Consider the following 26,430-nt stretch of genomic DNA (forward strand, 5'->3'; position numbering starts at 1 on the left):
ATTTTGCAAATCATGTTGAATGCAAATCTAATTTCGGGTCAGCAATAAATCCAAGCATTGTGCTGGATTTCAGCAGGATTCTTACAGAGTACTGGCAAATATTCCTCATGAGGATTGACTTACTCCCTCCTGTACCGCACCCCACCTTCCCATTTACACCCCTTTTGCAATGTTGCTTTGTTTTCTGAGTCATTATCTCATTTTCCTGGAGGATGAGTATCTTCAGTCTTCAGTTCATCATAAGTGCTAGGACAGTATGTTTAGAAGTTCCACAACAGACTCTGAAGGGTGGAGTGTGTTGCTTTGCAGTTCCTCCAAGGTAGGCCTGACCCTGCAGGTCCCCCACCCACTGGGTTTCCCCTTGACTGAGCTGTCCGAGGTACTGTAGAAATCTGAAAACCACCCCTTAAATAACCTTAAAAACCCTTAAAACCCTTGCTCACTTCCTTTGCTGCCCTCCCCTAGGGAGAGTCCCAGGGAGTCATCACTGAACTTGAGTTGTCTCCTTTTGAAAATCCTCACTGTACATATTCAGTCCTGCTGAATGCATTTTACTTTCTGCCTTTTATTCTCTATGTTTTTCATGTGCCCTCAGTATGAAGAGAAGTGTTTCCCCCTCTAATCACAGAGTGTTTCAGTTAGTGACATTTTAATGGTCTTTATTGTCTGCAAATGCTGTTTCAGGTGCCTGATTTTCTGGTTTATGTTTCCTACTGTTTCTCTTGAGCTAAACATGTTTTGTTGCCTGAGTGCTTCCTAAAAAGTCACATGCTCTGCTGAACAAGCAGAAGCTGAAAATTATATAAAACAAAATGGAAGAACAGAGCCGCTTTTTCCCCCAACACATTGGCAATTGCACTGGGCAAAAGAGAGGTGCAGCCCCCCACTGGAAAGAACTTGCTTGTGTCAGTCATGTAGATGCCCATGACACAAAATTCCCATGAGTTTTTTTGAGGCTTTATTTTTAAGAGATGCTCCTAAATGTGATTTGGTCTTCTTTGTGTGAAAATGAGGCATTTGTGCTTTTCTTCTCATTCCCAGTCTGTGTCCCTAAGCACCTGGCAGACTCAAATTCTTGTTACACACAAAATTCAATTGTTTGGTGGTCATCTCTTGCAGCGACTGTGACAAGGGTTAATGATGTCTCAGATGGCTGCTGATGTGCAGGTGCAGATAAATTGGTTGTGTTGTTGTGGATTTGGGTGTGTTTAAGTAACCAGCCCATTGGCTCTTTAAAAAAAAGTCATTCCCCACTTCTTGCACTGATGAAGTGTTGTGAAGGCTTTCCCTGGCAGGTAACTTTTGCTTTTGATTTCAGGGCCTCCAGGACCTAAAGGGAGTCAAGGAGCTCCTGGATCACCTGGACCTCCTGGACAGCCAGGCCCTCGTGGATCAATGGGACCAATGGGCCCGTCTCCAGACATATCGCACATTAAGCAGGGCAGACGGGGCCCTGTGGTCAGTATTCCTGTCTCCTGCCGTGCACTGCACAAGTGCCCTCAGCTCCACAGCTTCTCACACCCTTCTGATACGTTATTTTCTCTTGCAGGGCCCACCTGGCGCCCCAGGGAGAGATGGTAGCAAGGTGAGGAGAGGTACTAATTTCCATAAGATGGGCACGTGCACATGTGAAGTGCAGGCTTGCTAGAGAGACTCTACACACTTGTAGTCACACCCTTTTACTACCTCATTTCCTTTGTTAAGATGAAATCATCCTGTTGTCCCACTCCTTCATGTCATCTTTCTGCTGTTTTGTGTTTGCCATTCCTGAAGTCTTGCAAATAGTCCTGCCAGGCTATTTGCCACACAGAATTATTTTCTTTCTCTTCAGCTCTTTCGGCTTTTCCATGAAGAAATGTTGATGCTTTAGCCCTTTTCATTCATTGTTAATTCTTCCTGTTCATTTATTCACTTGTTACTGTTCAGGAGAAATATCAGAAATGCCCCACTCTGCTCCCACTAGAATCAGCAGAAATTTCCTTGCATTCCTCCTTCACTCCCTTTTCCTTTTCCAAACAAGCTGCTGATCCTTGATCTGGGGACAGTAAATGAGGCTGCAGAAGCAAACTTTTTAATATGCTTTAGTCACAGCAAACTAACTGAGGTGGTATTGATTACAGGGGGAGCGAGGAGCACCAGGACCAAAGGGGATACCTGTAAGTATTCCACACAGGAGGAATTTCTACAACAGAGTGATGTTGACTACTAACCACAGGTCAGACAAAAGTTAAAGAAAAAAAAACTACTGTGCCAAGATAACAGATAATTTACATACACAGAAAATGATATTGGAAAAAAAGTAATTACTTGTTTTCATTCAAATGTTTTTGCCTACAAATCTCTTCCCTTGCTGAGTGTGTGACCAAAGGCAGTAGGTGCACCCCTGCCTTACAGTGGTGCTGAGACACCTTTGGAAGGCAGAACCATGCAGGGTACTACTTAGTACAGTTCAACCTCTGCTCCCAGTAGGAATTTGATCCCTGCAACCTTTTAAAATCCTGCCCCTCACCTCTCTCAGATTTGGGAAACCAGAGGTTTTAAGTTCCAGAAGAAGGAATGAATATTGGCAATCTGTTTTCAGGTGACTTGATTAAAAAATCTCTGGGGTCCCCAGCACAGGAAGGACATGGACCTGTTTAAGCAAGTCCAGAGGAGGCCACCAAGTTGATTAGAGGGCTGGAGCACCTCTCCTATAAGGAAAGGCTGAGAGAGCTGTGATTTTTCAGCCTGGAAAAGAAAAGGTTTCAGGGTGACTTAATGGCATACCTGAAGGGAATCCACAAAGAAGATGGAGAGGGACAAGGGCATGTAGTGACAGGACAAAGGAATGGCTTCAAACTGAAAGAAGGCAGGTTTAAATTAGATATTAGGATATTAGGATATCTTCTGTGAGGGTGGTGAGACACTGGCACAGGTTGCCAAGAGAAGCTGTGGGTGCCCCATCCCTTCAAGTGCTTAAGGCCAAGCAGATGGGGCTCTGAGCAATCTGGTCTATTGAAAAGTGTCCCTGCCCATGGCAGAAGTGCTGGGACTACATGGTCTTTAAGGTCTCTTCCAACCCAAATCACTCTATGATTCTATCCATTTATTTATGGTATTTTCTCATTGGTGGAGTTGATTTTTAAGAGTGTGCCTGGAGAGTGTCCTCAGTACTAACAGTTTATTTTACTGTTAATAAAAAGAAATAATGATTTTCTAAAATCAGATACTCTCTGCATTGTAATTACCAATATATTTAGTAAGTGATGGACAGCAGCAAGGTTACCGTATTGAAAAGACACTTGACAAATAATAGCAGTCTTAAAATAATTTGTTGATTGATCATTCTAAGAATGTAATGTACGTCAGTTTAATAAGCAAGAAGACAAGAAACCAAGATTAATCTCCTCTATTCCCATGAGGTCCAAAGATATTCTTATGAAGCAAAGGAATTGTTAAGTGACAAAAGGGCTGACCATCTTGTAAATGTAAACTCTGCAAAAACATCTGATTCTTTCAAAAATTGTTTCCTGATCAAAAGTGGTTAAAAAACAGACCATTAGCTTTTGGCAACTATACAAAGCAGAATTTTACTGAACAGCCCCTGCAGGAGTAATTCTATCAGCCAGTTTGAAAACTGTAAGAGCAAGGTGGATTGTTATTAATGGCAGTGCCTTGTGACTGCAGGGCCCACCGGGTTCATTTGATTTCCTATTGCTGATGATGGCAGACATCAGAAACGACATCGCTGAGCTGCAAGAGCGAGTGTTTGGACACAGGACTCATTCATCAACAGAAGAGTTTCCATTACCTCAGGAATTCACAAACTATCACGACACAGTAGACTTTGGATCCGGAGAAGACTACAAACCACGGGCAACATCCAGAAACACCAGGATACAGAAGGCAGACCATCCTTAGCTATTCCTCCTGAAAAACAAAGCCTCTTTAGAATTCTTCAATATAAAAAAAATGCACTGACAATGTAATATATATATATATATCTATGTGTGTGTGTATATATATATATATTATTTCCCATTTTTCTTTCTGCTTTTCCTGAACCATGCTGCCTGTACTGTAGCTTTCCTGGTTCATGGTAGCCTCCTTGCAGAAATTCCATACTGCCAAGCCTGCACTGTGCTTTGTACCTAGACTACAAAAAAAACCTTCTTAGCATATAATATGATTAAGGCATGCTCTAGCTAATAGCACAGACCACAGCATTCCATCTGACTACTTTGCATTCTATGTCCAAATGACCCAGTACACAAATTTTGCCAGGGACAAAGGGTTAGCTGAACATCATCCTTGAATTATGTTGATAATGAACACCTTGGTCCACAGTTCCTTTATGAATGCATATGAATTATACCACTAAACCCAAGTCTCCAGCTACTGTCCCAGGCTTAGGAGTGTGAGAAGTGGACCCCTGTTTCACAGCAGAGGCTACCTGTAAGTGAGACATGCCTTCTATTACGCCTCATTAAGGCAGAAAAAGGAAAACAAAAAAAACGTTGAAGGGTTATACAAGGGTGCTGCTGCTTGATCAGTAAATTATTTGGCTTTGTGTTGCTAGAGTACTGTTCAAAGACAGTCAAAAGATGTGTGTGTCCTAAACTACTTTAGGACACACACAAACACCACTTTTTCTTTACCATTGTCCCACTGCTCAGTGTGAAGGCCAGATAGACTTCTCAACAAGATTCGTGTTGCATACATTACACAAAGATAATCAAGATAAAGGGGATGTTTAAAGCAGGAAACCAAATCAAAAGTGAATCAAGCAGGCTTATTGGCAAGAACAAAATATATCCCAGCCTTGCAGAAAGAGTCAGGTTCTGACCTCCTGCAGGTGCATGTCTTCCTTGGTGAAATTCTGAAGTCTGAGTGAAATCAAGACCAGAGAAAGGCCTCATGTTTGCAAAGAGCTTCCACCTGTTTTGTTCCTCTGCTGCACGAGACCAACCTAAATGGCTTTCACCAAACTGGAACACAGAGTGGCAGTGTGTTTGGCTGGGTGTATGAGGAGTGTGAGTAGGTGCAGGAGTGCACATGACAAAACATTTCAACTGGTACGAGGATGGCTAAGGTGAGGTACTGCACATGGGATCTTATACTTGTGAATGGGGATAAAAGGGAGTGCCCTTTATTTACACTGGAAAATTGGATGCACAAGTTATACCATACCTCATGGATGATGTATGTTGCCATTTCTTTTGGATTACTACAGCTGCTGAGGACTTTGCCATGCTTAGAATATAAAGGAGTATATTAAGCACAAAATTTCAATGTTGTGTCTGTGTAGCTGCTACTTCCACAGTATGTTTGGTGTTTGGTAGTGTCCATGTCACAGATGCAAAGAGAAAATTGTTACTTTGCCATGTTTTTCAGGGCTTGCATGTTCTAGTAGAATAAATACAGGTAAAAATATAAGAAGGGCCTTTTCAGATAATACGTAAAGGTTTGGATTCCATTCCATATTCCCTGGGCCAAAAGACAGTTGGTGTAATCCTGACAGCATCAGTACAGGTCCGCTGCATAAACAGCTGGCTGTCTAGACTTTTCCATAACTTCTGTGTATTGTCTTAAGAGGATGTGTTCATTCCTGTTGCCATTTCCCAACATCTCACTGCCACTAAGCCACAAGCCAGGGCATTAGCTTTTAAGAACACGAGTGTTCTGTAGTTCTTTTCACGTTACATCTGTATCAGTATTTACAAAGCAATGCCTAAGTCATGGGGATAGCTGAAAAAATATTCCAGTGATTTAACCCTGTGGTCCTTGGGCTTCTCCTCTGTCTGGGAGGAGCTCAGCCAGCAGCTGCAGATCCAAGTAATCTTGTGAATCACATAATAAGGGAGACTTGAGGAAGGTACCTGTGTCCAAAATAGGGATGGTCTTACATGCAGCAGGCTGGAAAAAACCTCAAAGATAGCATGAACTGAGGCATTAGTGTCTTATTTTCTTAATTTCAAGCAGGCAACTGAGTGTAAATTAAGTCATTTATGAATATGCAATTTTAATTAAGTTTGTTAAATGTCAAATGTATTTTTAAGTCTAGTAAATTACGGAACCCTTGCATATGTTTACCACTGTGCCCTGCTGGATCAGGCTGGTTCCCACTAGAGAATTAGTAGCTGCAGGTTTTTGACCATCAGATACTGAATGATCTAACTTCTGTTAGATGAGCCACTTCCTACCTACAAACTAAATACTATTGCCTACTGCCCAGAAGGTGATGTATTAAAAAAAAGGCACTTATTTTAGTTCTAAGTTCTGCTTTTCAGAATAGAGGCACGCACCAAATGCGAAGTTCCCACAGTTTGACCATTAAATTTCAGGGAGAAGTGACAACTGCCCTGCTGTGTAAAAGTGCCTGGGGAAGAGCTATTCTGAGAATGGACCAGAAAAGCAGATAAAATACATATTTTGCTGTAAGTACAGCAAGCTGTCCTACAGATTCATTAATATAAACATAGCACATGCTTGCATGCCTTTCTGAATGGAAACCTCAATGACTTCCCTTTCTGGAGCTGGCATGATTGGCTTTCACAGTACTTAAAAAAGGAAAAGTGACAGAATGTGTTCCTTGGGTCTGCCCTTGTCATTACCCTCCTCTGCCCAGATTTCCTGTCTCAAAACTGTTTGAGTCCCAGCAGCAAGGAGGGAACACTACGGCAAAGACCACCAGACATGACACAGGAATTCCTGCAGCAGGGAGAGTCCCTCTGAGCACAGCTGGCTGTGAAGGGTCAGCCTTCAGTCCACATCCAGCTGAGATCTTTGCATGGAACTTTCTCATTTCTGATTACCTGTGTGGTAACTCATAAAACATTGTATCAGCAATATTTCATTCAGATTTTGGGGTAAACACATAAAGGTTCAGAAAAGTGTCATTTTCTTCAGCATACAAAAAGTTTCATAAAGCCAGAGCAGAAGAATCAATTCCAATCTTAAGTTTTGTTACTGGTATCCATTCAAGTCATTACCTTGCAAATTATTTATTACTTTGTGGCTCCAAAAATAACAAACTCTCCCAAGAATCCAAAACAAGAAAGTAGAAACTTCTACACTCGTGGCTAGTGTCATTACCAGGCTTATGCACATGACAACTTTGTTTCATATAAATGGTATGTATAATTTTATTAGAAAGAAATATTATTTTGATGTTAAGACATCAAATTATAAGCAGAAGGAAAATAAAAAATTGTTATTTTATTAATATTAGAAATATATTTAATGGGAACATTTGCAAGAGTGTGTAGTGATAAGAAAATTCTGATTGTTAATGGGTTTAACAAAATCATGACTCTTAAAAAATATTTTCTTTCCAATACTGTGCCAAGTACATAAAGGTTTAGTCTTTCTTGCAAAGCTGTAGTTCTGACACACAAGAATTACTATATCGTCAGGCCAAATAAGAAAAGGAGAGGAATATTGATTGTAAATGGAATTAGGATGGTGTCTGGAGTTGCTCTTAGCATCACAGCTTGCATAGCCTTCTGCCTAGAAGTATTTCAGAGTTAATGTACCAAGTCCCAGAGCAGCAACAACAGGTGGGGGTGGGGTCCAACTCTCTGTTAATTTCACACTTTAAAAAATCTGTATGTTTGTTCCTTTTACACATTCCAATAACTATACTGTTCACTTTATTTATATATGAAATACTAAAGTGTGTATAAGATGACTGTGATTTTATGATGTATTCATAATAACAAAGATATTTTTTCTTACACTGTTGGTAGCTGCTTTTTATTACACGTTGCCCTTTCTCTGAAACACACTGATGCTGGCTGGAAGAAACAGATGGCAGGAAATCTCCTTACGCTGCCTTCTAGTATTTTTCTTTACTGTTCGTAGTTCTTTGACTCTGGGACATGAGCTCTTGCAAGCTGGGGTGGGTTTCAGCCTTTGTAGGAATAAAGCACACAGCCACCTCTGCTCTATGGATGGATGGTGGCTCCTGTGCCACAGCAGGATCCAGCACCCCACGCCACGCTGCGGGTGTGCGCAGCTTCTGCACAGCCCGGGGATGCGCTGCGGGGCTCCGGAGCTCTCTGGCGTCCCGCCGGAGAAGGGAAAAAGGGGGAACAACACATGGGCTCCATCAGGCCTTGCCTGCCCCTCGCACGCATCCAGCCGAGCCCCTCCGCTCGGCCCAGGAGCATCCTGCGGGCTGTGTCCAACAGCCGAGCTCAGCGAGGAGCCGTGCTGAGCTTGCTTGCGCCCTCGCCCCTGCAGAGCCCGCGCTGCCCGCGCCGCGCCTCAAGGGCAGACGCAGGGCTGGCACCACGCCGGACCGGCTGCCATCCCTGGCAGGATCCCACTCCACCGCCAGGATCCAGGACCCCCGATATGCGGGAAAATGTGTAAACAAAGTAAAACGAAAAGTATCTATAAGACATAGTGAAACATGGGGGGTGGGGGGTGGTGGAATGAGAAAAAGTGGATAGTCATAGTAACAACTGTCTTCGGTTTTAGAAAGTAGGTAGTGGAAGCAAAGTGTCAAAAATCTATGGTTAGCAGATCTAGGAATGAAAAGGTAGACAAAGGAGTTCCCGGTTGTACTGAGGATCCTGCTAGTAGTATTGTTCCGTAACTGTATGAGGATAACAGAACAGAACTGTCAAGAATTCATGGAGAGCAGGATCTCAGTTACTTGATGTGTGCATTTGGGGAAAGCCAGATGGAAGTCGTACGACATGATGCAGTCCTTTTCCTTTTAACCAGTCACACAGCAGTGTATTAAAGCCAGACATTTTAAAATCTGCTTTTTTAATTACCTTATATCCGATAGTTTTAAAAAGAACTAAGAGAGGACCGCCGGGACCCTGGATCGCCGCGGCGCGGCTCCTTCGCGCCCGCAAGCACCTCCCCGCTCCGCCGGGTCTGCCCCGGCTTCCTGACCCTGTTCCCTGTCCCGGCTCCCTGTCCCGGCTCCATGCCCCGACTCCCTGTCCCGGCTCCCTGACCCGGCTCCCTGTCCCGGCTCCCTGTCCCGGTTCCCTGTCCCGGCTCCCTGTCCCGGTCCGCGGCTGCGGGCTGCACTCCGTGAGCAAAGGCAGTGCCACCAGGGCGAGGGAGGTGATCGTGTCCCTCTACTCAGCATGGAGCGCTGTGTCCTGTTCTGGGCTCCTGAGACGTGGAGCTCCTGGAGCGGGTCCAGCGGAGGGTGGCAAAAGGAATTAAGGGGCTGGAGTGTCTCTTATGAGAAAGGCTGAGAGAGCTGGGCATGTTCAGCCTCCAGAGGAGACGACTGAGAGGGGACCTCATCCGTGTGTGTCAGTGTCTCAGGGAGGGGTCAGGGGATGGACCAAGCTCTGCTCGGTGCTGGCGAGCAGCAGACAGGAGACAACGGGCCGAAACTGGTGCACAGGAAGTTCCACTTGCCAGGAGGAAGAACTTCTTTACTGGTTCGGGTGACCGAGCACTGGAACAGATTTCCCGGAGAGGCTGCGGAGTCTCCCTTATCCGAGATACTCAAGAACTGCATGGACGCGTTCCTGTGCCGTGTGCTCCAGGACGGCCCTGTTCGAGCACGGAGGCTGGACCGGCCGTGGAGCCCCTCCAACCTGACCCGTTCCTGGCTGTGACTACAGTTCCCGGCGCGCTGCGCGGCGCCCGGGCGCTGCCGGGAGGCGGCGGCGGCGGCCGGGCTGTGGGTCCATCGGCGGGATGCGGCTGTCGGTGGCGGCCGCCATCTCGCATGGCCGCGTGTACCGGCGGCTGGGGCTCAGCCCACGGTCGCGCCTGGACCTGCTGCGGAACCTGGTGACAGCGCTGGTGCGCCATGAGCGCATCGAGACGCCCTGGGCGCGGGCCGACGAGATGCGCGGCTACGCCGAGCGGGTGAGCGGCGGCACCGCGCCGCGCCGGGCCGGGCCGGGCCGGGCCGGGGGGCGGCCCTGACCCACCGCCTCCTTCCTCACCCGCCGCCTCTTTCCTGACTCGCCGCCTCCTTCCTCCCCGCAGCTCATCGACTACGCCAAGCGGGGGGACAAGGACGAGCGCGCCATGCGCATGGCGGATTTCTGGCTGACCGTAAGTACCCCCCAGCCCCACCTCCGTCCCGGCCCGCCGCGGAGCCGGGGCTGAGCGTGCCGCCCCGCAGGAGAAGGACCTCATCCACAAGCTGTTCAAGGTGCTGGCGCCCCGCTTCCAGCCGCACTCCGGCAGCTACACGCGGCTGCTGCAGATCCCCAACCGGGACGGGCTGGACCGCGCGAAGATGGCGGTGATCGAGCTGAAGGGGAACCCGCTCCCGCCGCTCGTCCGCCCGCGCCGCGACTCCGACAAGACGCTGCTGAACCAGCTGCTCAAGGGCTACCGGCAGGACGCGCAGCGGGCGGCGGCGTCCCGGGGCACCCCCGTCTAGGGAAGGGAAGGGAAGGTGTGGGAGGAGGGCTGAAGGGTGATGGCAGTTGGGTGATGGCGAGGGTTGTTGAGTTTATTGGCGGCTTTCAGTGGTTTGGAGACTCAGCAGGAGAAGGAAATCAAGCTAGAAGCCCTGATGATTGATGTTTTCTGTGTAAATAAACTTTGTTCAGAAAGTCCGTTTGGTTGTATTTGAGTTGTGTTTGGAGAATCATTTAGGGAAGAAACGATCTCTGAAGTTATCAAATCCAGCCTGTGACCAAACACCACCGTGTCAACCAGACCATGGCACTAAGTGCCATATCCAGTCTTAATTTTAACATCTCCAGGTGTAATTGGGACCATGACTCCACCACATTGTAGGCAGCTCATTTGTGTCTATTCACCCTTTCTGTGAAGAAATTCTTAATGTCCTACATAAACCTCCCCTGACTCAGCATAATTCCTGTGCTTGTAAGTTAATAGTTTATTCCAGAAAAATGGGTTTATTAACTGTGTGTTCTAGGAGCCAGTGTTCAGCATTTCAGGGTGGGAAGTTTGGTGAGAAATAAGATACTTCTGCTGTTTAAAAAGCACTGAATGCAAATAGCATGGGAACACTGAGCTAAGTACTGTAAAGAGACAACAAAAGAAACTTGTCTTATAAGGTGGTAACACAGGCATGTGTCATAGTAATCTGGCAAGAGCTTGACAGACCCCAGCTTCAGAGGCAGGATTGCAATAGACATCTCTGTTGGAACAAAAAGGGGGAGTAGCAGAACTTTTTCAGAGTGATACTGAGCAATAAGAATCTTAATTTGTTAGTTTTGTCTTTAATTTTTCAGGCCCAGCTAGTACTTGAAAAGTCCTAGCTGTAAGTTTGAAGGGGGAAAAAACCCCAAAACAAAACCAGCCCAAACGTAAAATCACAGGATAGAATACCCAGTTGGAAAGGACTTCAAGAACACCTGCCCAACCTTTCGTGGCAAAACACTGTGGAACTAGTGTGGCTTCCCAAACTTTGTTGCATTTCTTCTTCCCAAGTTTCACAAACTTAAGAGATATAAAGAAGTGGCCCTGTGTAGCAAGCTAATTGTATGGAAAGACAAAGAACCTCCATTATATATTCCGTCTTTGAGACATTTATCTCACACTGTACCAGTTCTGTTTTAGTAAATGCCAGTGAGAAATTAAAGATGGGTGGTACTGCTTAAGGAAGAAGAAAAAACAGTCAAACTGTTAGGAGGTCAGTCAGACAGACTTTAATCTATGTTTCTCATAACCTTAAAGTTGTTCTCTTTGCAGTTGACCATATTGATACAGATGTTTTCTGAACCAAAACTGCTGCACAACTTCCACATGATTAAAAGTCCATGCTGAGGCTTTAACAAAATACAAAAATTCCTTTAAAAAAAACATTTAATGAGGGAAAACAAGTCACACTCCCATCTGCTTGACCTTAAGTTATCTTGAGTTTACTAAAGTGCGAAAAAGCTAGAAGCTTTTAAGCTAAATTGGGGGGAAATCCTTGATACATGTTTTTTTTTGTGTACAAATGCTTTTTTTGCAGTATCTATATGAACATTACGGCAGCTAATAAAGCATACACCATCTCACAAACACAGGGTGTAGTCCTAAATTCAGTGCTACTGTATGTCCCTGAACATTTTATAAGATTGTGGAAGCTTCTGCCATGAGGGTGGTTGTCCTGGCGGGCAGTCTGGTGGGTCAGGCTTTCAGCTGCCTGTAGAGGAAAACAAAGGGGAAATTCACAGTTAATACGGGAAAACTGTCCTCATTATTCCCTTGTGTCCTGGCTGCCAGGATCAGGCTGCTTTCATCGTCCTTAAAACCACACACAGGTCCCAGTGGTCACTTCTGTCCTCTTCCACCTCTGGAACCTGGATGCCTACCTGACTGCAGCTGTGAGACTCCGGTACCAGTCATTGATCTCTTGTTGGTTGCTGGACATCAACAGCAGTGTCTTGTGTGGAAAGGAAAGCTGAAACACAAGCAGAATCTGTGGCATTCCTTGCCAAGGCAGCAACTCCAGTAAAAGGAAAATCATCACCACTGAATTCAGTCCCCGTTGATTTTTACCCTCTTTCTTCCCCCACAGAAAAATTTAGTCTTAACATTGAGTGAAGCCAGAGACTGCACAGTACAGCAGAAGTGTCAGTCTTGTCCATTGTTTCCAGTCAAACTTGACAGCTCATTCTGACTTGTCTGAAGGTGAGCAATTAGAATTCTCAGCAGCTCATCCAGTTTTCTACCATATTCCATGTCCCTAGGGGTCCTTCCACTACCATCATCTACAGGTCACAGCTTGCTCAAAAAGTTCTTTGTCATAGCTCACAAGAAAAGAACTAAGAGCCCCAGGTGCAACCTTGGAAGAGCTGACCTTGAAACCGCTGCTGAAGACTCTGGTCCCTGTCAAGGAATCTGCAGCCCTCAGGGAGTTAGATGCCAACATTTGTTGTAATAACATCCACATCTTTTTCATTCTCCATTTTTCTATGCGTTCAGTCTGTAATCAGTGTAATTCATTGTCATGCGAGTGTAGGGCTGCCCCCAAACCTGTGGCTCTGATGAGGGCATGTTAGAGTCCTGGTGGAGCCTCCTCACCTGAGCTAAGTGAAGCAACCTGCAGCCTGTAACCCCAGAGTGTGCAGGAGGCTCCACTCCATGAAAGGAAAAGTACCTGCATCACTCAAGAAGGGAAGGGTTGCCCTAACTCAGACTTGCTCACTGCATTTTGTCACCACTGTCATCATCTTGGTCCCTCTGCTGCTGAGACAGCTGCTTACAGGGCTGACTCCACTGGCACTTCTGCCTGGCACAGGTGGGAAGACTTACACTGAGGAGCCCTCCCTGGCTCCACGTGTGGCCGAACACTTTATCCACTGAGCACTGGTGGAGCGGGTAGACAGCCTGGCAGCACAGTTTGTTGGAGTTCAGCAGGTGCAGTGGGTGGCAGGGCTTCGCTGCAATGAGGATGTCAGAGAACAGGAAGAACATCCTGCGCTTCAGCTCTTCTCCCTTTGCAGGCACCACCAAGAGCCAGCCTTCCCGGATATACCAGCGTCCTGGGCATGCCGGGGAAACAGAGACAGCTGTGAGGTCTGAGGGAGGACAGGCAGGAATTGAAAGTAAAGGATGTAATGAGACAAACAGGGATACAGGCTGAGCCACCCTTGTAGGTAGCCGAGCTCTACATCAATTCCAGCCGCTAGAAGGCACTGGATGTCAGCTGGGTCTGGCTCACCAGTGCGGATAGCACCCGTGCAGAAGCAGAAACTAGCCCAAAATGTTTATTGTATGAGGAGCAGCTGAAGCTGTTAAAATCTCCTATTTTAACTAAGAGTAAATTATCATATGCAAGTCTGTTTAAAGTGATCAGAACAAAAACACGGTTTGAGAACGGCATGCATACCTTTAAATCAACATAAGCCTTCAGAAAACACATCATGAACTATCTCAAACTGTGTTGCCCAGTTGTTTGTCATTAGTCCTATAACACAAACTAGCTTCACGTTTGAAAACTTCTCATTTTTTCCTTGTTTTGTTTGTGTGTGCTAATAAAATAAATAAGCTCAAAAACCTCCCCAAAACAAAACAAAACCATATTTCACAGGTCATCTAACTATATACAGACCTACAGTAGCCAAGAGAATACAGGTTGCAGATTACTGTTCTAAAGAGAAGGCATGAAAGGAGATAGAAAATGAGGAAGGTCTGAATAGGCAACCTTACCAACCTCTCTTGCAGAACAGAGCCCAGTGTCATCCATCTGTGAAATTAATTGTGATAAAACAAGAGGAAAAGAAAGCAGGAGAGAAATAACCAAAACAATTTGATAAGCCTAGCTGTAAGCAGCTACTTAAAAAAATAATAATGAAATAAATAAAATAAAGCAGGACTTCTTACTAAGATTATTGTGGAAGATAGCCATCAACTCATGGGAATTAGGAGGATACCTGTTAGAAAGATTATTTACAAAACTGTAAATCCATAACAAGGTATTGCCACCTGATCTTGTTTAGGAAACATCTGCCAGGGAATTTCAGCCACTCTTAGCTTCTGCATGAGCTATAAATAACTTTTAGAATAAAAATACAGTGTTGTGTTCATTGTGAATTGTGTCTTATTAGAATGCTACAGTCACAAAACAAAGAAGTGAGTGAATTCCTGCTCAGCTTATTCCACTGGAATCACTCCTCTTACCTGAACAAGAAACTGAGGAAGAGAAGGGTGAGGTGCAGGAATAAATCCAGGTTTAAAAAAACAAAGGGGAGGAAGGTGTCAGAAGCATGGGGCTGGCCTGGGAGCTGTTTCCCTCAGACTGTGCTCTGATCAGACTCCCAGGCATACAGTCTGATCCAGACTGTACTGGAAGTCTTGGAATATAGATCCATGTCCAGGATTCCCAGGTGTACAAGTTTTAGGAAATTGTTGTTAAAGAAGGGCAAGAAAATATCCCAGGAGAAGCTCTGGATAACAGAACATTGTGCTCAGTTAAGGAGGCAGTTCTGGCTGATACAGTATTTGTCCGGAATGAGGAAGGCAGCAAGAAAAGCAGGGTCTCCTCACTGGGAGCAGGACATCTCAGAGACACTGGCAAATGTGAGATACCCATCTCCAACACTGCCTCTTTGTTCTGAATCTACAGCATTTTGTTTTCTTTCCTGTTCCTTCCTGGCAACAGGATGCAATCTTAACTGTCCTGCAAAAGCTATTTTGTTTCTGGAAAGCTGGCCCAAAACTAGCAAGCCCCAGCTGCCTCTTACATTTGTGTTTCTCATATCCAATGATAACTATGTAACTCCAGCCAATGGAAAACATGACTACAAGAATTCTCTGTCCTAGATGATGGAAATACCTTTACTGATCCTCAACACTCATCCTACTACGTCTCAGATTTTTCAGAGAACAAAATAATCAGTGGACCAAACACTTTCCAACACTGGCCATTTCTGGTCTAGTTATACGTTTTAAGGTGTTTGTTTGTTTTCATGGTTTTAGCTTATTAGTTCTAACATTAGTCAGGATAACTGATTTACCTTTTTACTTACACACTACCCCAAGGGTGCCCAGGCACCCCCACACATGCTTCTGCTCAGTATAAGCAGAGCACACCTGTGTTAGCTCCCTTTCACCTGGCAGCACCAAAATATTCTAAGGACAGGAAAGAGAATTGTAAATTAATTTGCCCATTGACTGAGCATCTTTGAGAATAATCTCTGATAAGTAACCTTTGTTCTACCTATGCTGGTTTGGCTAGGCTAGAGTTATTTTTCCCATAGTGGCTTGTTTGGATTTGCACTGAAAACACCATTGACAACACAGGGATCTTTTGTTTATTTCTGTGTAGGCAGTGCTCAGCATCAAGGTCTTTTCTGTTCCTCAAGCCACAAGTGAGGAGGGTGGAATGCACATGAATGTGGGAAGGGTCACAGCTGGAACAGCTGATCCGAAATCCCCAAAGGGACATTCTATATCATACGGCATCATGTTCAGCCTGTTATGCTGGGGAAAGAAGAAGGAAAGGGAGGAGTTTTAAAGTGATGACTCTTGTCTTTCCAGGTAACCACAATCTGTGGTAGAGCCCTGGTCAGAGCCCTTTCCTTGGAATAGTTGAACACCTGCTGTCCATGGCAGGTGATGGATGAATTCCTTGCATAGCTTTGTTTGCATGAACAGCTTGTTAAACTGTCTTTATCTCAGCCATTGAGCTTTGTCAGTTTTACCCTTCTGAGTTTTTTCCCATCCCAGTGGGGAAAGATTTTTTTTCATCCAAAAATCCACATGTGTTAATTACAACCACATTCACAAGTACCTGGAAGTTCTTGCGTTAGAAATCCTCACACACAGTGACTTTAACACTCCTCTCCAGCTGCAGCACTGTGCCTGGATAACCTCTGCAGTAGCAGAGTTGAGTGAGGCTACAGGTGAGACCCCAAATGACCATCTCATAATTGCCCAGACTGGGCACATTTCTCACAATATTTCCTACATAGCCCAGAGTGTGGTTTGGGCATGGGTAGTACCCAGCCACATAAGAGACCTATCCATTGAAATGTTCTTATGTGCCAGTGACCGTGGCTTTATCTGTCCCAACAATCAACACAAATACAGTGATTTCTGTCTCAGTTTAACCATGCAGATAAAAGAAAACTCTTCATTTGAAGGGTGAGAGCAGAGTGACCTTAAACTTGTAGCTTAATGTAAACAACAACACAGTTCTTGTGTCCTTGACACTCAAGAATCTGTGGTTTCTGCAGTGGAGTAGGGATAATGCCACTGCTTACACTGCCAAAAGAATTTAGTGTCTCTCTTTCATTCCCATCCAGGACTTACACTCCTGATCTTCTTGGGTTCCTAAGTTTCTAACCACATGTCATCATCTTCTCCTATCTGAATGTCAGGCAATTAAGCTGTTGCTTGTCCTTACTCAAAAATTCTTTATTAAAAAAAAAAAAAAAAAAAAAAGTGCTTGAATAAGTAGTCATATTCCTTTACCACCTATCTGTGGAATTTGGGCAGAAGGGGAAAACTGGTTAATATGAGTTGAGTTAGAGATGAAGGAGAACATATATACATGTATCTCAGCATGGCAGAAGAAAAAGAGAGTTGTCAGTAAGACCCACCTGGAGTCAAAATCTGAGTCTTTTGTCCTTTGAGCAATTTCTGAACCCGAAGTAGCTGCAAGGAGTTCTCTCTCTTATCAAAGATGTCTTGGATCCAGTGAGATACTTCACAAACAGATTTCACAGTCTCTGAAATTATAGCAGCATATCCTGAAGTTATCACAAATGAATATGTATTTCACCTTATACATCTTGCTAAGAAAAGACAGCATGAAATTAAGAAGTTTTAAACCAAGTATCAACAACAGCTTTATTCAGAAATTTCGGTGAGAGATTGGGCTAGATCACCTCCAGCGGCCTCTTTCCAGCTAATTCTGCAATTCTAGAAAACATTTGCCAATGAAACGTCAGAGAGTGTTGTGGTGCACCAGTTTAGTTGTTCTCTTGCACTGGGTGACTGGGAATTTGCACAGAATGGTTTTGTATTGCACTGTATAGCTTATGTTATATCATGTGGTTTGTTACCCCGTTTCCCCATCACACGGTCTTTCCCTCACCTGTCCAGGTACCACCTGGTGGTCTCTCCCCTGGGTTACCCCTCCCCTTGCCACTCCTCACTGGTATTCCATTGGCTGTGGACCTCTCCCTCTGTCCCCATCCCAGGGGGTATAAAAGCTCCCTGCTGCCAGGGAACGCTCTCTTTTCTCCCATGGGTTTGTCCGCCTGGTATGCGTCCTGCAATAAAGGACAACGTTTCCCACATGGAGGAGAGCGCTTCTCTAATCTTTTACCTTTGTCTATGAAGTATCATGTGGGCAAGGGTCTATAGCTAGCCGGAGTGGACCCCAACAGCCCAGGAAACACGCTTCTTCAAGAGAGAGAAATAATTTCCTGGATTTGGAAGCAAAAACAGGAAAATGCCCTACAAGTGGTGTTAACTGCTTGGAAAAACTGCAGAATCATTTAGATGGGAAAAGACTACTGATATTGTTTTCATGGTTAACTGAGTTAACCTAGGATTGAACACCACCTTGTCAAGTAGACCACGGCACTGACTGTCATTTCTTGAACATTTTCAGGGATGGTGACTCTACCACTTCCCTGGGCAGTCCATTCAAGTGTTTAACAACATTTTCCGTTAAGAAATGCCTCCCAATGTTCATTCTGAACTTCCCCTAGCACACCTTGAGGCCATTTGCTCTTATCCTGTTGCTTGTTACCCGGGAGAAGAGGCCACAACCTCCTTTCAGGTACTTGTAGAGAGTGATCAGGTCACCCCTTTTCTCCAGACTAAACACCCCCATCTCACTCAGCCACATTTCACAAGACTTGTTCTCCAGACCCTTCTCCATCTCCAGTGCCCTTCTCTGGACTCGCTCCAGCACCTCAGTGTCTCTCCTGCAGTGAGGGGCTCAAAACTGGACATAGGATTTGAGGTGTGGCCTCACTCAGGTTGAGCACAGAGGAACAATCATTGCCCTGGTCCTGCTGGTCACATTAATACTGATACATTCAGGATGTCCTTGGCCTTCTTGGCCACCTGGGCACATCCTGGCCCATGTTCAGCTGCTGTGGATCAGCACCCCCAGGGCCTTTTCCTCCCAACAACTTTCCAGCCACGCTGTCCCAGCCTGGGGCACTGCCTGGGGCTGTTGTGACCCAAGAGCAGGACCCAGCACTTGGCCTGGCTGAACCTCACACAACTGGCCCTGGCCCATGGATCCAGCCTGTGCAGATCCCTCTGCAGAGCCCCCTGCCCTCCAGCAGGTCAGCACTCACACCCAGCTTGGTGCCTTCTGCAAACTGGCTGAGGGTGCTCTCAATTCCCTCATCCAGATCATCAATGAAGATATTAAACAGGACTGACCCTGATACTGAGCCCTGGGGGACATCTCTAGTGACTGGATATAACATGAAGGACACAAATTATCCTAGAAAATTGAGGCATGTGACCAAGAGAGTCAGAGAACAGTTTGGGTTGGAAGGGACCTTAAATATCATCTTGTTCTAACCTGCCTGCCATGGGAAGGTACACCTTCAAATACATCACATTGCTCAGGACCATATCCAGCCTGGCCTTAAACTCTTCCAGGAATGGGGCATCAACAAATATCTTGAGCTACCTGTTCCAGTGCCTCACAAGAAGCAATTAAAAAAACAAAAAAAAAAAAACAAAAAAAAAAACAGCTGCCATTTCTCCAACCTGAATATTAGGCCATTTTCACAGGCAGTTACTCTATATTTTTATTCTTAACATGTTCTCATGGACATATTGATCAAGATGGAGAAGGAAAATAATAATCCACTAGAACCCCAGAGAGAGAGGAAGATTTTTTTCCTTTGGAACCATGCAGTAGGTGGGAGTCAGAATATTCTTAGAGAGGAGTATATCATTGATCAAAGTGCCAGCATTTACTTGCAAGTTTCTGGTACTCAGCAGTGTCTGGGCTGGTGTTCTCCAGCAGATCTCTGAAGAAATGCTTGTACCTGAGGTGGAGAGAGCAGGTTTAATTCACAACAAGATACCAGGAACAGCAGCAGCACTGCCTGTTAGTAACAGCACAGTGAGCAACACTCAGCTGGGAGACAGAGCAAGCCTAACCAGGCAGTTTTGGTCACACTTCCTTTACATTCATTTTGTCATCAAATGTCTCAGCTAAAATAACCCAAGTATTTGGTACATCTGCAAACCTTTGGCTTTTCCTGGCGATCCAATAGAAGCAGACTCACAAATCACCTAAGATCACGAGGCTCTCTCAGAATTCACATGTTTTGTTATTGCCTTCAATAAGCAACAAATTTCTCTTTGAACTATCTATTTTTAATAGTATATGAATGGTGGTATTCATACCATGTTTCCTGCCCACACAAGAAAATAAAGGCATTTCTGCAAGAACTAGGACCCTCCTTTTTCTTTTTCCTTTCCAGTCTTTAGTGAAGAGGATAAGATCTCTGCAACTGCTTTCTCCCAGTAAAGTCAAACAGAAGGAACTTATCAGATTCACAAGCTGACAGAACTCATATGACCTAGTGCATATGTTAACAGAGTTTTAAAAGAATTTGAACATGATAGAACTGATTAACAAAAATATTAGACTTTCTATCAAAATACTCACATTTTTCCAAATAGTTGGACAGCAACAAATATACTGCTGTTTTGCAAATTTAAAAGAATTATCCAAAGAATTATGATAAAAACCAATCAGCTTAATGTTTACTTCTGCCAAGCTGATTAAAAACATTACATAAAGTTACCTGAAAGACTGTGGTATGATCTCTCCTAGTTATTTTCAAAGAAAAGAGGTGCTCAGTCTCTCATATTTGCTTTAGTGTAGATAAGATCATGGTTGAAAAACAGCTACTGGATCTATAGCAGCAGAATCTGGGCTCCCAGAAAACCACCTTTATTACCCACACACCCTCCCCAAGAAAGGGGTGCCCATGGGTGCATGCAGCACTCTCCTCAGGCAGTCAGTTTGCCTCTTCAAAGGGGAGATGATCATAGAATATCCTGAGATGGAAGGCATCCACAGGGATCATCAATTCATGCCTCTGCATTTTTAAGACAACCCTAAAAATCACATGCATCCAGTGATGGTGTCTAAACATTTCTTGAAGACTGGGAGGCTTGCTGCCTCAAGAGGGAGATGCAGTGACCCTGAGTGGATCTGTCCAGGCTCAGACAAATGTGATAGGCATCATATCTGAGGAAAGCATACAGCCCTGATAACCAGAGAGGAAAGAGAAGCTCTCCTATCAATTAATCTCATATCTCTCAAAAAAAAAAAAAAAAAAAGCCATTTCCAATAGTCATTATGCTCCAGCTCAGCAATCTGCATAAAAATGGAGCAAAATCACCACTGGCAGAGACTACCACTTCTGCAGCATTTCAGTCAGCTTGCTTTCATTCAGAGCCAGACTTCAGTAGCTTACTGAGACAGCAGAAAGCCTCCAATTCTACCCAAGAGCTAGAGGAAGGAGCCAGGGCTAAACATATCTGCCTTCCTGCATCATCTCCCATCCATGTACACTGATTCCACTTTACAGGCACAACCTTAGTTCTGTTTCATTGCTGTCTCTATGCTCTGATTTTGAGACACAATAGGCAACTTTCCCTTTCATAGCAACAAAAATAGTGATACATTCCTTTTTCCCTTCTTATGCTAATCTCTTGAAGACTCACAATTGCTTACTTACTGGTGCAGCCTCTGCAGGGGCAAAGGAAGCAGATCCTCTAGCTCCCTCCCTTGAAACTGAGGTCGAGTCTCCTGGAGTTTCTTAAACCGCCGGAATGACTTATTTTTCCTCACTTGCTCCTGTGTGCAGAAAAAAGAATATAGCTTTGAGACTACAGAAAAAACTATGTGCCGTAGTCTGTTCCAGAAGTTGGAACCCTTCAACTCAGAGTTTAGGACTCCAGTCCCACAAGCATCAATTTCTTTTGTGGCTGTGGCAAGCCATTTCCTCTCTCCTGATAGTTCATTTCAGAGGGTAATGGAAGTGATGTCTCCCCTCCATACATGAAATTAAAGAAAAAGAGAAGGTTGACCCAGTTAGGAAAACAAGGAATGCACTTGTGGCTTTTTGCCATGCCTTTCAAGAAAAATCAATGCCCATCTGCATTCCCATGACCTTAAGACAAGTATCCAAAATGGCTTTTTCTCTTGTAAAATCAAAAGCATGAATACATGCATGCAAAGACAAGAGGAGGGAAGCATCCCAGTACATTCTGCATCTGGGAACAAGCACGGACAAAACTGGGAGCTGAGTGGTATAAATTCCAGATACAACTCTCAGGACTTTGGAATAAATATATATTCTGCAGAAATTTCTTGAAAACAGGTTGTATTTGAAGACATAAATGGTAAGGAAAAAATGGTCTTCAACATAGAAAAAAAAAAGTGAAGGAAAAGGAAATCCCACAACTAGGATACAGTTGGCGGTAGTGGGAAAGACTAGGAGACCTGACAATTCCTAGAAAGAGATCACTGTATCATAGTGAAAGCCTGGAAACTCTCTAGACTTACCAGTTAGGAAGGAGTGGGAGTAAATACAGAACATTGTTTGAGAAAGCAGTGCTCACCATATGCACATACATATACAAACACCTGAAAAGGCATCCGAAATTTGAAGCTCTAAGTAGAGAAGTTTTCACTACTTTATTGTGGAAGAAAGCCAGAATTTCATCAAGCCAGAAAAAGTGAAAACACTGATCTCTCCAGAAACAGAAGACAAATAGAAGGATGTGGCAGTTTCACAAAATGGAAGGAGAAAGCATATGAAGACTAAAGTAAATATTTACCTTCAAGGTTTTATTTGCATGCTCCAAATTCTCAGCATAGTGACCATAAAGATCCAGACTCTGACAAAAATTTTCCAGTCCTGATCCCAAATTTCCTTTCTCCAGGTGAAGTGAGAGAACACTGTGCACAAAGGAGCAGAGATAGCTTGTGAGGGATACGTTACTGATGGCATTTTCACAGCTCCTTCTAATTCCTTCCTTTGCTCACCTGCCTTTACCATTCTCCACCTCATATCCAGTTTTTATACCAAATTTGTGCTTGGAGGTCAGACAGTAAGCCACAGAACACCTTGTGGAACAGGCTTACTGAGCTTAAACCACTGTCCAGTAACTGGGTACCCAGATATGTGATACAGATCAGGAGTTTCCAGGGGACACATCCAAGTGCCACCAAGGTTAGCAGTGAATGCCTGTTTTACAAGGTGTTAGGCTTATTTCCCCAAATCTTACTTTCTCATCAGCATAGAGTCCTCCCAATATAGTTAGGGGAATTGCATCCTCTGTCCACTTACTGGCTGGCTGAATATAAGGACTCCAGGGGCCCAAATATAGTTTCCAACACAGCAGGCTTCAGTGTCCCTTTGGCCTTTAAGATTGTCACAAAGTACTAAGCAGGGAAAAAGAAAAATAATTTCAAACAGGTAACATACACAAAACATCATAGAATCACTCAATGGTTTGGATTGGAAAGGATCTTTAAGACCTTCTAGTTCCAGCCTGGTCAGAGACATCTTCCAAGCCCCATCCAAACTGGCTGATCACTTCCAGGGAAGGGGCATCCACAGCTTCTCTGCACCCTGTGTCTCAGTGCCTCACCACCCTCACAGTAAATAATTTCTCCCTAACATCTAATCTAAACCTACTGTCTTCCAGTTTAAAACCATTCCTCCTTGTCCTGTCACTATGTGTCTATGTAAAAGGTGACTCTCCCTCTTTTTTATAAGACCCCTTCAAGTACTGGGAGGCTGCAAAGTTTATTAACCTCTGAGGTCACTCAAAGGCCACTTGTGGCACACAGCAGAAGACAGAAGTTGCAGCCTGAACACTCTTTAGCTTGGAAAGATATCAAGTATTGTGACTGTCTACCTAAGATATGCACTACCACATGTAAGCCTTACTTGTAGCTATGACCATAACTGTAAACACAGTATCCTCAAGATACTGAAATAGACTCTTTTTTGTTTTTACTGAAAAACAAGATGTTTTTCACCATCTTGTTCATAAATTTTTTCTTGTCTGTGTCCCTACAGTTCATGTATCTCATGCATCTTAGGCGAGCACCCTATTCAATCAAAACTTAAAAGATTTATGTCTGTGTACAGACCAAGGCCAAAAAGCCAAACCCATGAATTGAATATTACAGAGGAGGTAAAAGAAAAACAACAAAAAAACCTTTCAGCCAGAGCAGTTGTCCCATGCTTTAGGGATGTACCAGAGTCCTGCTCTTGACCCTTCCCCATGGCAACACAAATAACTATGTGCTGTCTGAAAGCACCCACATACCAGAAGGGGCAGAAATACTCACTGTGAGCACCAAATCCAGCTGTTCAAGATATTTGTGTTCTGTTTCCAGCAGTTCCTTGGCTGTCCTGCTGCGCTTTCTCTCCCAGCGAGCCCGCTGGTCTTCCACTGTGTTTGCTCCAACCACAAATGGCAGGGACGAGGCACTCATGGCAGAGGCAGGGTTGATGCACAGGGAGGTAAAGGATCCTGGAGGGCCAAGCAAGATGGGCACACAACACAAGAATAACCTATGTTGCAGGGTAGGATTCTGAGCTAAAAACTCAACACTTTCCTAGGAAATAAGGGCAGTCAGTTGCCAGCAACCATTATTAACAGTTTCCTTCTGCATTCCGTCCTGTGGGCACAGGGGCCCTGCATCAAACAGAGGAACGCCATTAGAGAGACCAGGCTGTGAAAGCAAAAGCGGTACATGATGATTCATCTGCAAGCAAATCTCAGTGCACAATCCCACGTGCAAACCACTGCTTCCTGTGCCTTGCCCTCCCCATTCTTTGCGTGAAATTCTTGTTAAACTCTAGCAAGTTTGTGGGTGGAAGAGGTACTGTGGATAGGAGTAGAAAATAACCATAAGTTTTGTCTTGTGGGGGGACTGTAACAGGACTTCCCCCATACCACAGGGAAAGAGAAGAGAGCACTCTTGCTTGTTTTCCCATGGAGGTTACTAAGAAGCAAGTGGTTTGCTTTGTCATTTTCTAACTTCGTGCTCCTGGAGGTGAGAGGGCAACTGCTGGGAATCACACAGATATCATGGCTTGTTCTGCTCTTCTGCTACAGTATCATGATTTTGTTGAACAGAAAAACATTGTTTATCACACTCAAGAGAAAGAGGCATGTTTTAGCAGAACACCAGTTAGATATTGTTCTTTTGATGAAAAGGCAGTGCAGGCAGTTGTACACTTGCCCCAGCATCAGGTCTGGAGTTTTGTGGAACCTGAGTTGCTTCTGAAAATTTCTGTTTCCCACATGGACAAGATACACTAATACAGAAAGATGTGTCATCATAGAGAAGGAGATTTGTCAAATACCATCTTCCACAGATATTTCAGATACATAAACCTGAATGTCTGAAACAAAAGTTTCACATCAAATGAGTACCAGGACTCACTTAAGGAGTTGCCAAAAGTCCAGAGAGCTGAGGGACATGTGCAGTGTTTTATAGTAGCAGCAGCTTCTCCAGAGCTTGCCCTCATATTCCTTTACAGCATAACCACAAGGCTAGTCAAGATCACATCTTGGTCAAACAGGGCAGACCTGGCGTGGATGGAGAGGCAGCACAGCAGGGAACACCACCTTAAGCTTAGCATTAATCCAGAAGTGTTCAAGGCCAGGCTGGATGGGGCCCTGAACCACCCTGTCTGTGGAAGGTGTCCCAGGGCTTTGCAGGGCTCTTGGAAGGAGATGGTCTTTAAGGTCCTTTCCAACCCAAACCATTCCATGATTCTATTCAAGTGCAGTTGCAAAGTACTCACCAGTAATGGACTAAAGCATTGCCATTCGCAGAGCGCCTCTAGCCCGGGTAGACTGCAGTCAAGGCTTTCATTTTGCAGACCAATTTCTTTTAACACAGAATATTTAAAAAACAAGTTATACCAGGTTTGACCATCTACTGCTCACATAAATGAGTTCTAGCACTCCCATTATTGCATAATATATTTTGTGTGAGGTCTGTAGGGTGAGAGCTTCCTGCAGCCTGTGGAAATACACTAGAAAATACTTCACCCACAAGTGACAGAACTGCTCCAGCTTGCTTCTCCCCAGCTCGTGTTCAAAAACCACTGAATACCCTCTATTACTGTTAACTACCTTATAGTACACCATTAGCAGCATCCCCTTCCCCATTTCTAAATTTTTTGAGTACCCTCAAAAAATCGCCTGTTCTAATTGCACAGTCTCTCTTGGTGTCCCAGGAGTGTAAACACATGGTGGGTCAGCGCAAAGTGACACATGGCCGCAGATCCCACACTGTGAGGTAAGAGAAAGGGGAAGGGAAAGGGAGAAACTCTGGATCCCATATCCTCAGCCACCCTGATGACTAAAGGAGTAAATACTGCAGGAGTTAAAACTGGAAGTAAAACACGCACCTAGCCTTCCTTCAATTCGCATGTGCTGCAGGGTACTAAAAGTGCATTTCGGATCAGTCAAAACCAAGGGTACTATATTTTTTCAGCAGATGAGAAAAGATTCATTAAAAGTCTTGCGGGATTGCACAGAAAGCTTTTCTTGACCAAAACTGAAGCATTTTACTCATTATCAGAGTTCTGTTTAGTTGGGTTTGGTTTTTTGGTTTTTTTGGTGTTTTTTTTTAAATCAAATTAAATATGTTTTAAATAAATAAATGTTTCCAGTAAAAAATAAATTTAAAAAACCAAACCACATGAGCACACTAAAAAAACATTTACTAAACTTTAACCAAATGTTTTTCTCTGACTGCAACATGGATTCAGGAAATACTTGGTGGAATCAGGGACTAATTTAGCCAAAGGGATTTTTACGGGTCATGCAGTTGAGCCTTGTGCTCAAAGTGGGGCTACCACCAAAGTCAGGCTGGGCTGCTCAGGGGTTCGTCCTGCTCAGGACCTTTCCGCGGGTGGAGATCGCGACGGGACGGGACACCAACGGTTGTGGCCGTGGCGGTCCTGGTTTGGGTTTGGGTTTAGTTCTGGTTCTGGTTCTGGTTCTGGC

At 44.5% G+C, this 26,430-nt stretch overlaps 3 protein-coding genes across 3 annotated transcripts in view; 2 read left to right on the forward strand and 1 right to left on the reverse strand.

Annotated features, from left to right (window-relative positions):
• Positions 1 to 7,657, forward strand: part of CCBE1 (collagen and calcium binding EGF domains 1) — a 96,044-nt gene extending 88,387 nt beyond the window's left edge. Inside the window, exons 8-11 of the mRNA XM_041471003.1 lie at positions 1,319 to 1,458; positions 1,550 to 1,585; positions 2,121 to 2,156; positions 3,667 to 7,657. Of these exons, the coding sequence (XP_041326937.1) occupies positions 1,319 to 1,458; positions 1,550 to 1,585; positions 2,121 to 2,156; positions 3,667 to 3,900 (446 nt within the window). The 3' untranslated portion in view covers positions 3,901 to 7,657. The remainder of the gene's footprint in view (positions 1 to 1,318; positions 1,459 to 1,549; positions 1,586 to 2,120; positions 2,157 to 3,666) is intronic.
• A 1,813-nt stretch (positions 7,658 to 9,470) lies between these two features.
• Positions 9,471 to 10,535, forward strand: MRPL17 (mitochondrial ribosomal protein L17). The gene is made up of 3 exons (XM_041470976.1): positions 9,471 to 9,831; positions 9,955 to 10,023; positions 10,094 to 10,535. Exons 1-3 carry the CDS (start codon positions 9,658 to 9,660, stop codon positions 10,355 to 10,357), a joined length of 507 nt encoding a protein of 168 aa, XP_041326910.1. The 5' UTR covers positions 9,471 to 9,657; the 3' UTR covers positions 10,358 to 10,535.
• A 1,484-nt stretch (positions 10,536 to 12,019) lies between these two features.
• ARHGEF39 (Rho guanine nucleotide exchange factor 39) lies at positions 12,020 to 25,304 on the reverse strand. The gene is made up of 10 exons (XM_041470991.1): positions 25,218 to 25,304; positions 23,750 to 23,934; positions 22,737 to 22,831; positions 22,225 to 22,345; positions 21,120 to 21,238; positions 19,339 to 19,409; positions 16,983 to 17,111; positions 13,192 to 13,421; positions 12,249 to 12,337; positions 12,020 to 12,079 (listed from the first exon to the last, which is right to left on the reverse strand). The coding sequence occupies exons 2-10, from the start codon at positions 23,894 to 23,896 to the stop codon at positions 12,064 to 12,066; spliced, it is 1,017 nt and encodes a 338-aa protein (XP_041326925.1). The 5' UTR covers positions 23,897 to 23,934; positions 25,218 to 25,304; the 3' UTR covers positions 12,020 to 12,063.
• Between the last annotated feature and the right edge of the window lie 1,126 nt (positions 25,305 to 26,430).

Source organism: Pyrgilauda ruficollis, unplaced genomic scaffold (assembly GCF_017590135.1).
Source record: "Pyrgilauda ruficollis isolate IOZ18807 unplaced genomic scaffold, ASM1759013v1 scaffold251, whole genome shotgun sequence".
Lineage (NCBI taxonomy): Eukaryota > Metazoa > Chordata > Aves > Passeriformes > Passeridae > Pyrgilauda > Pyrgilauda ruficollis.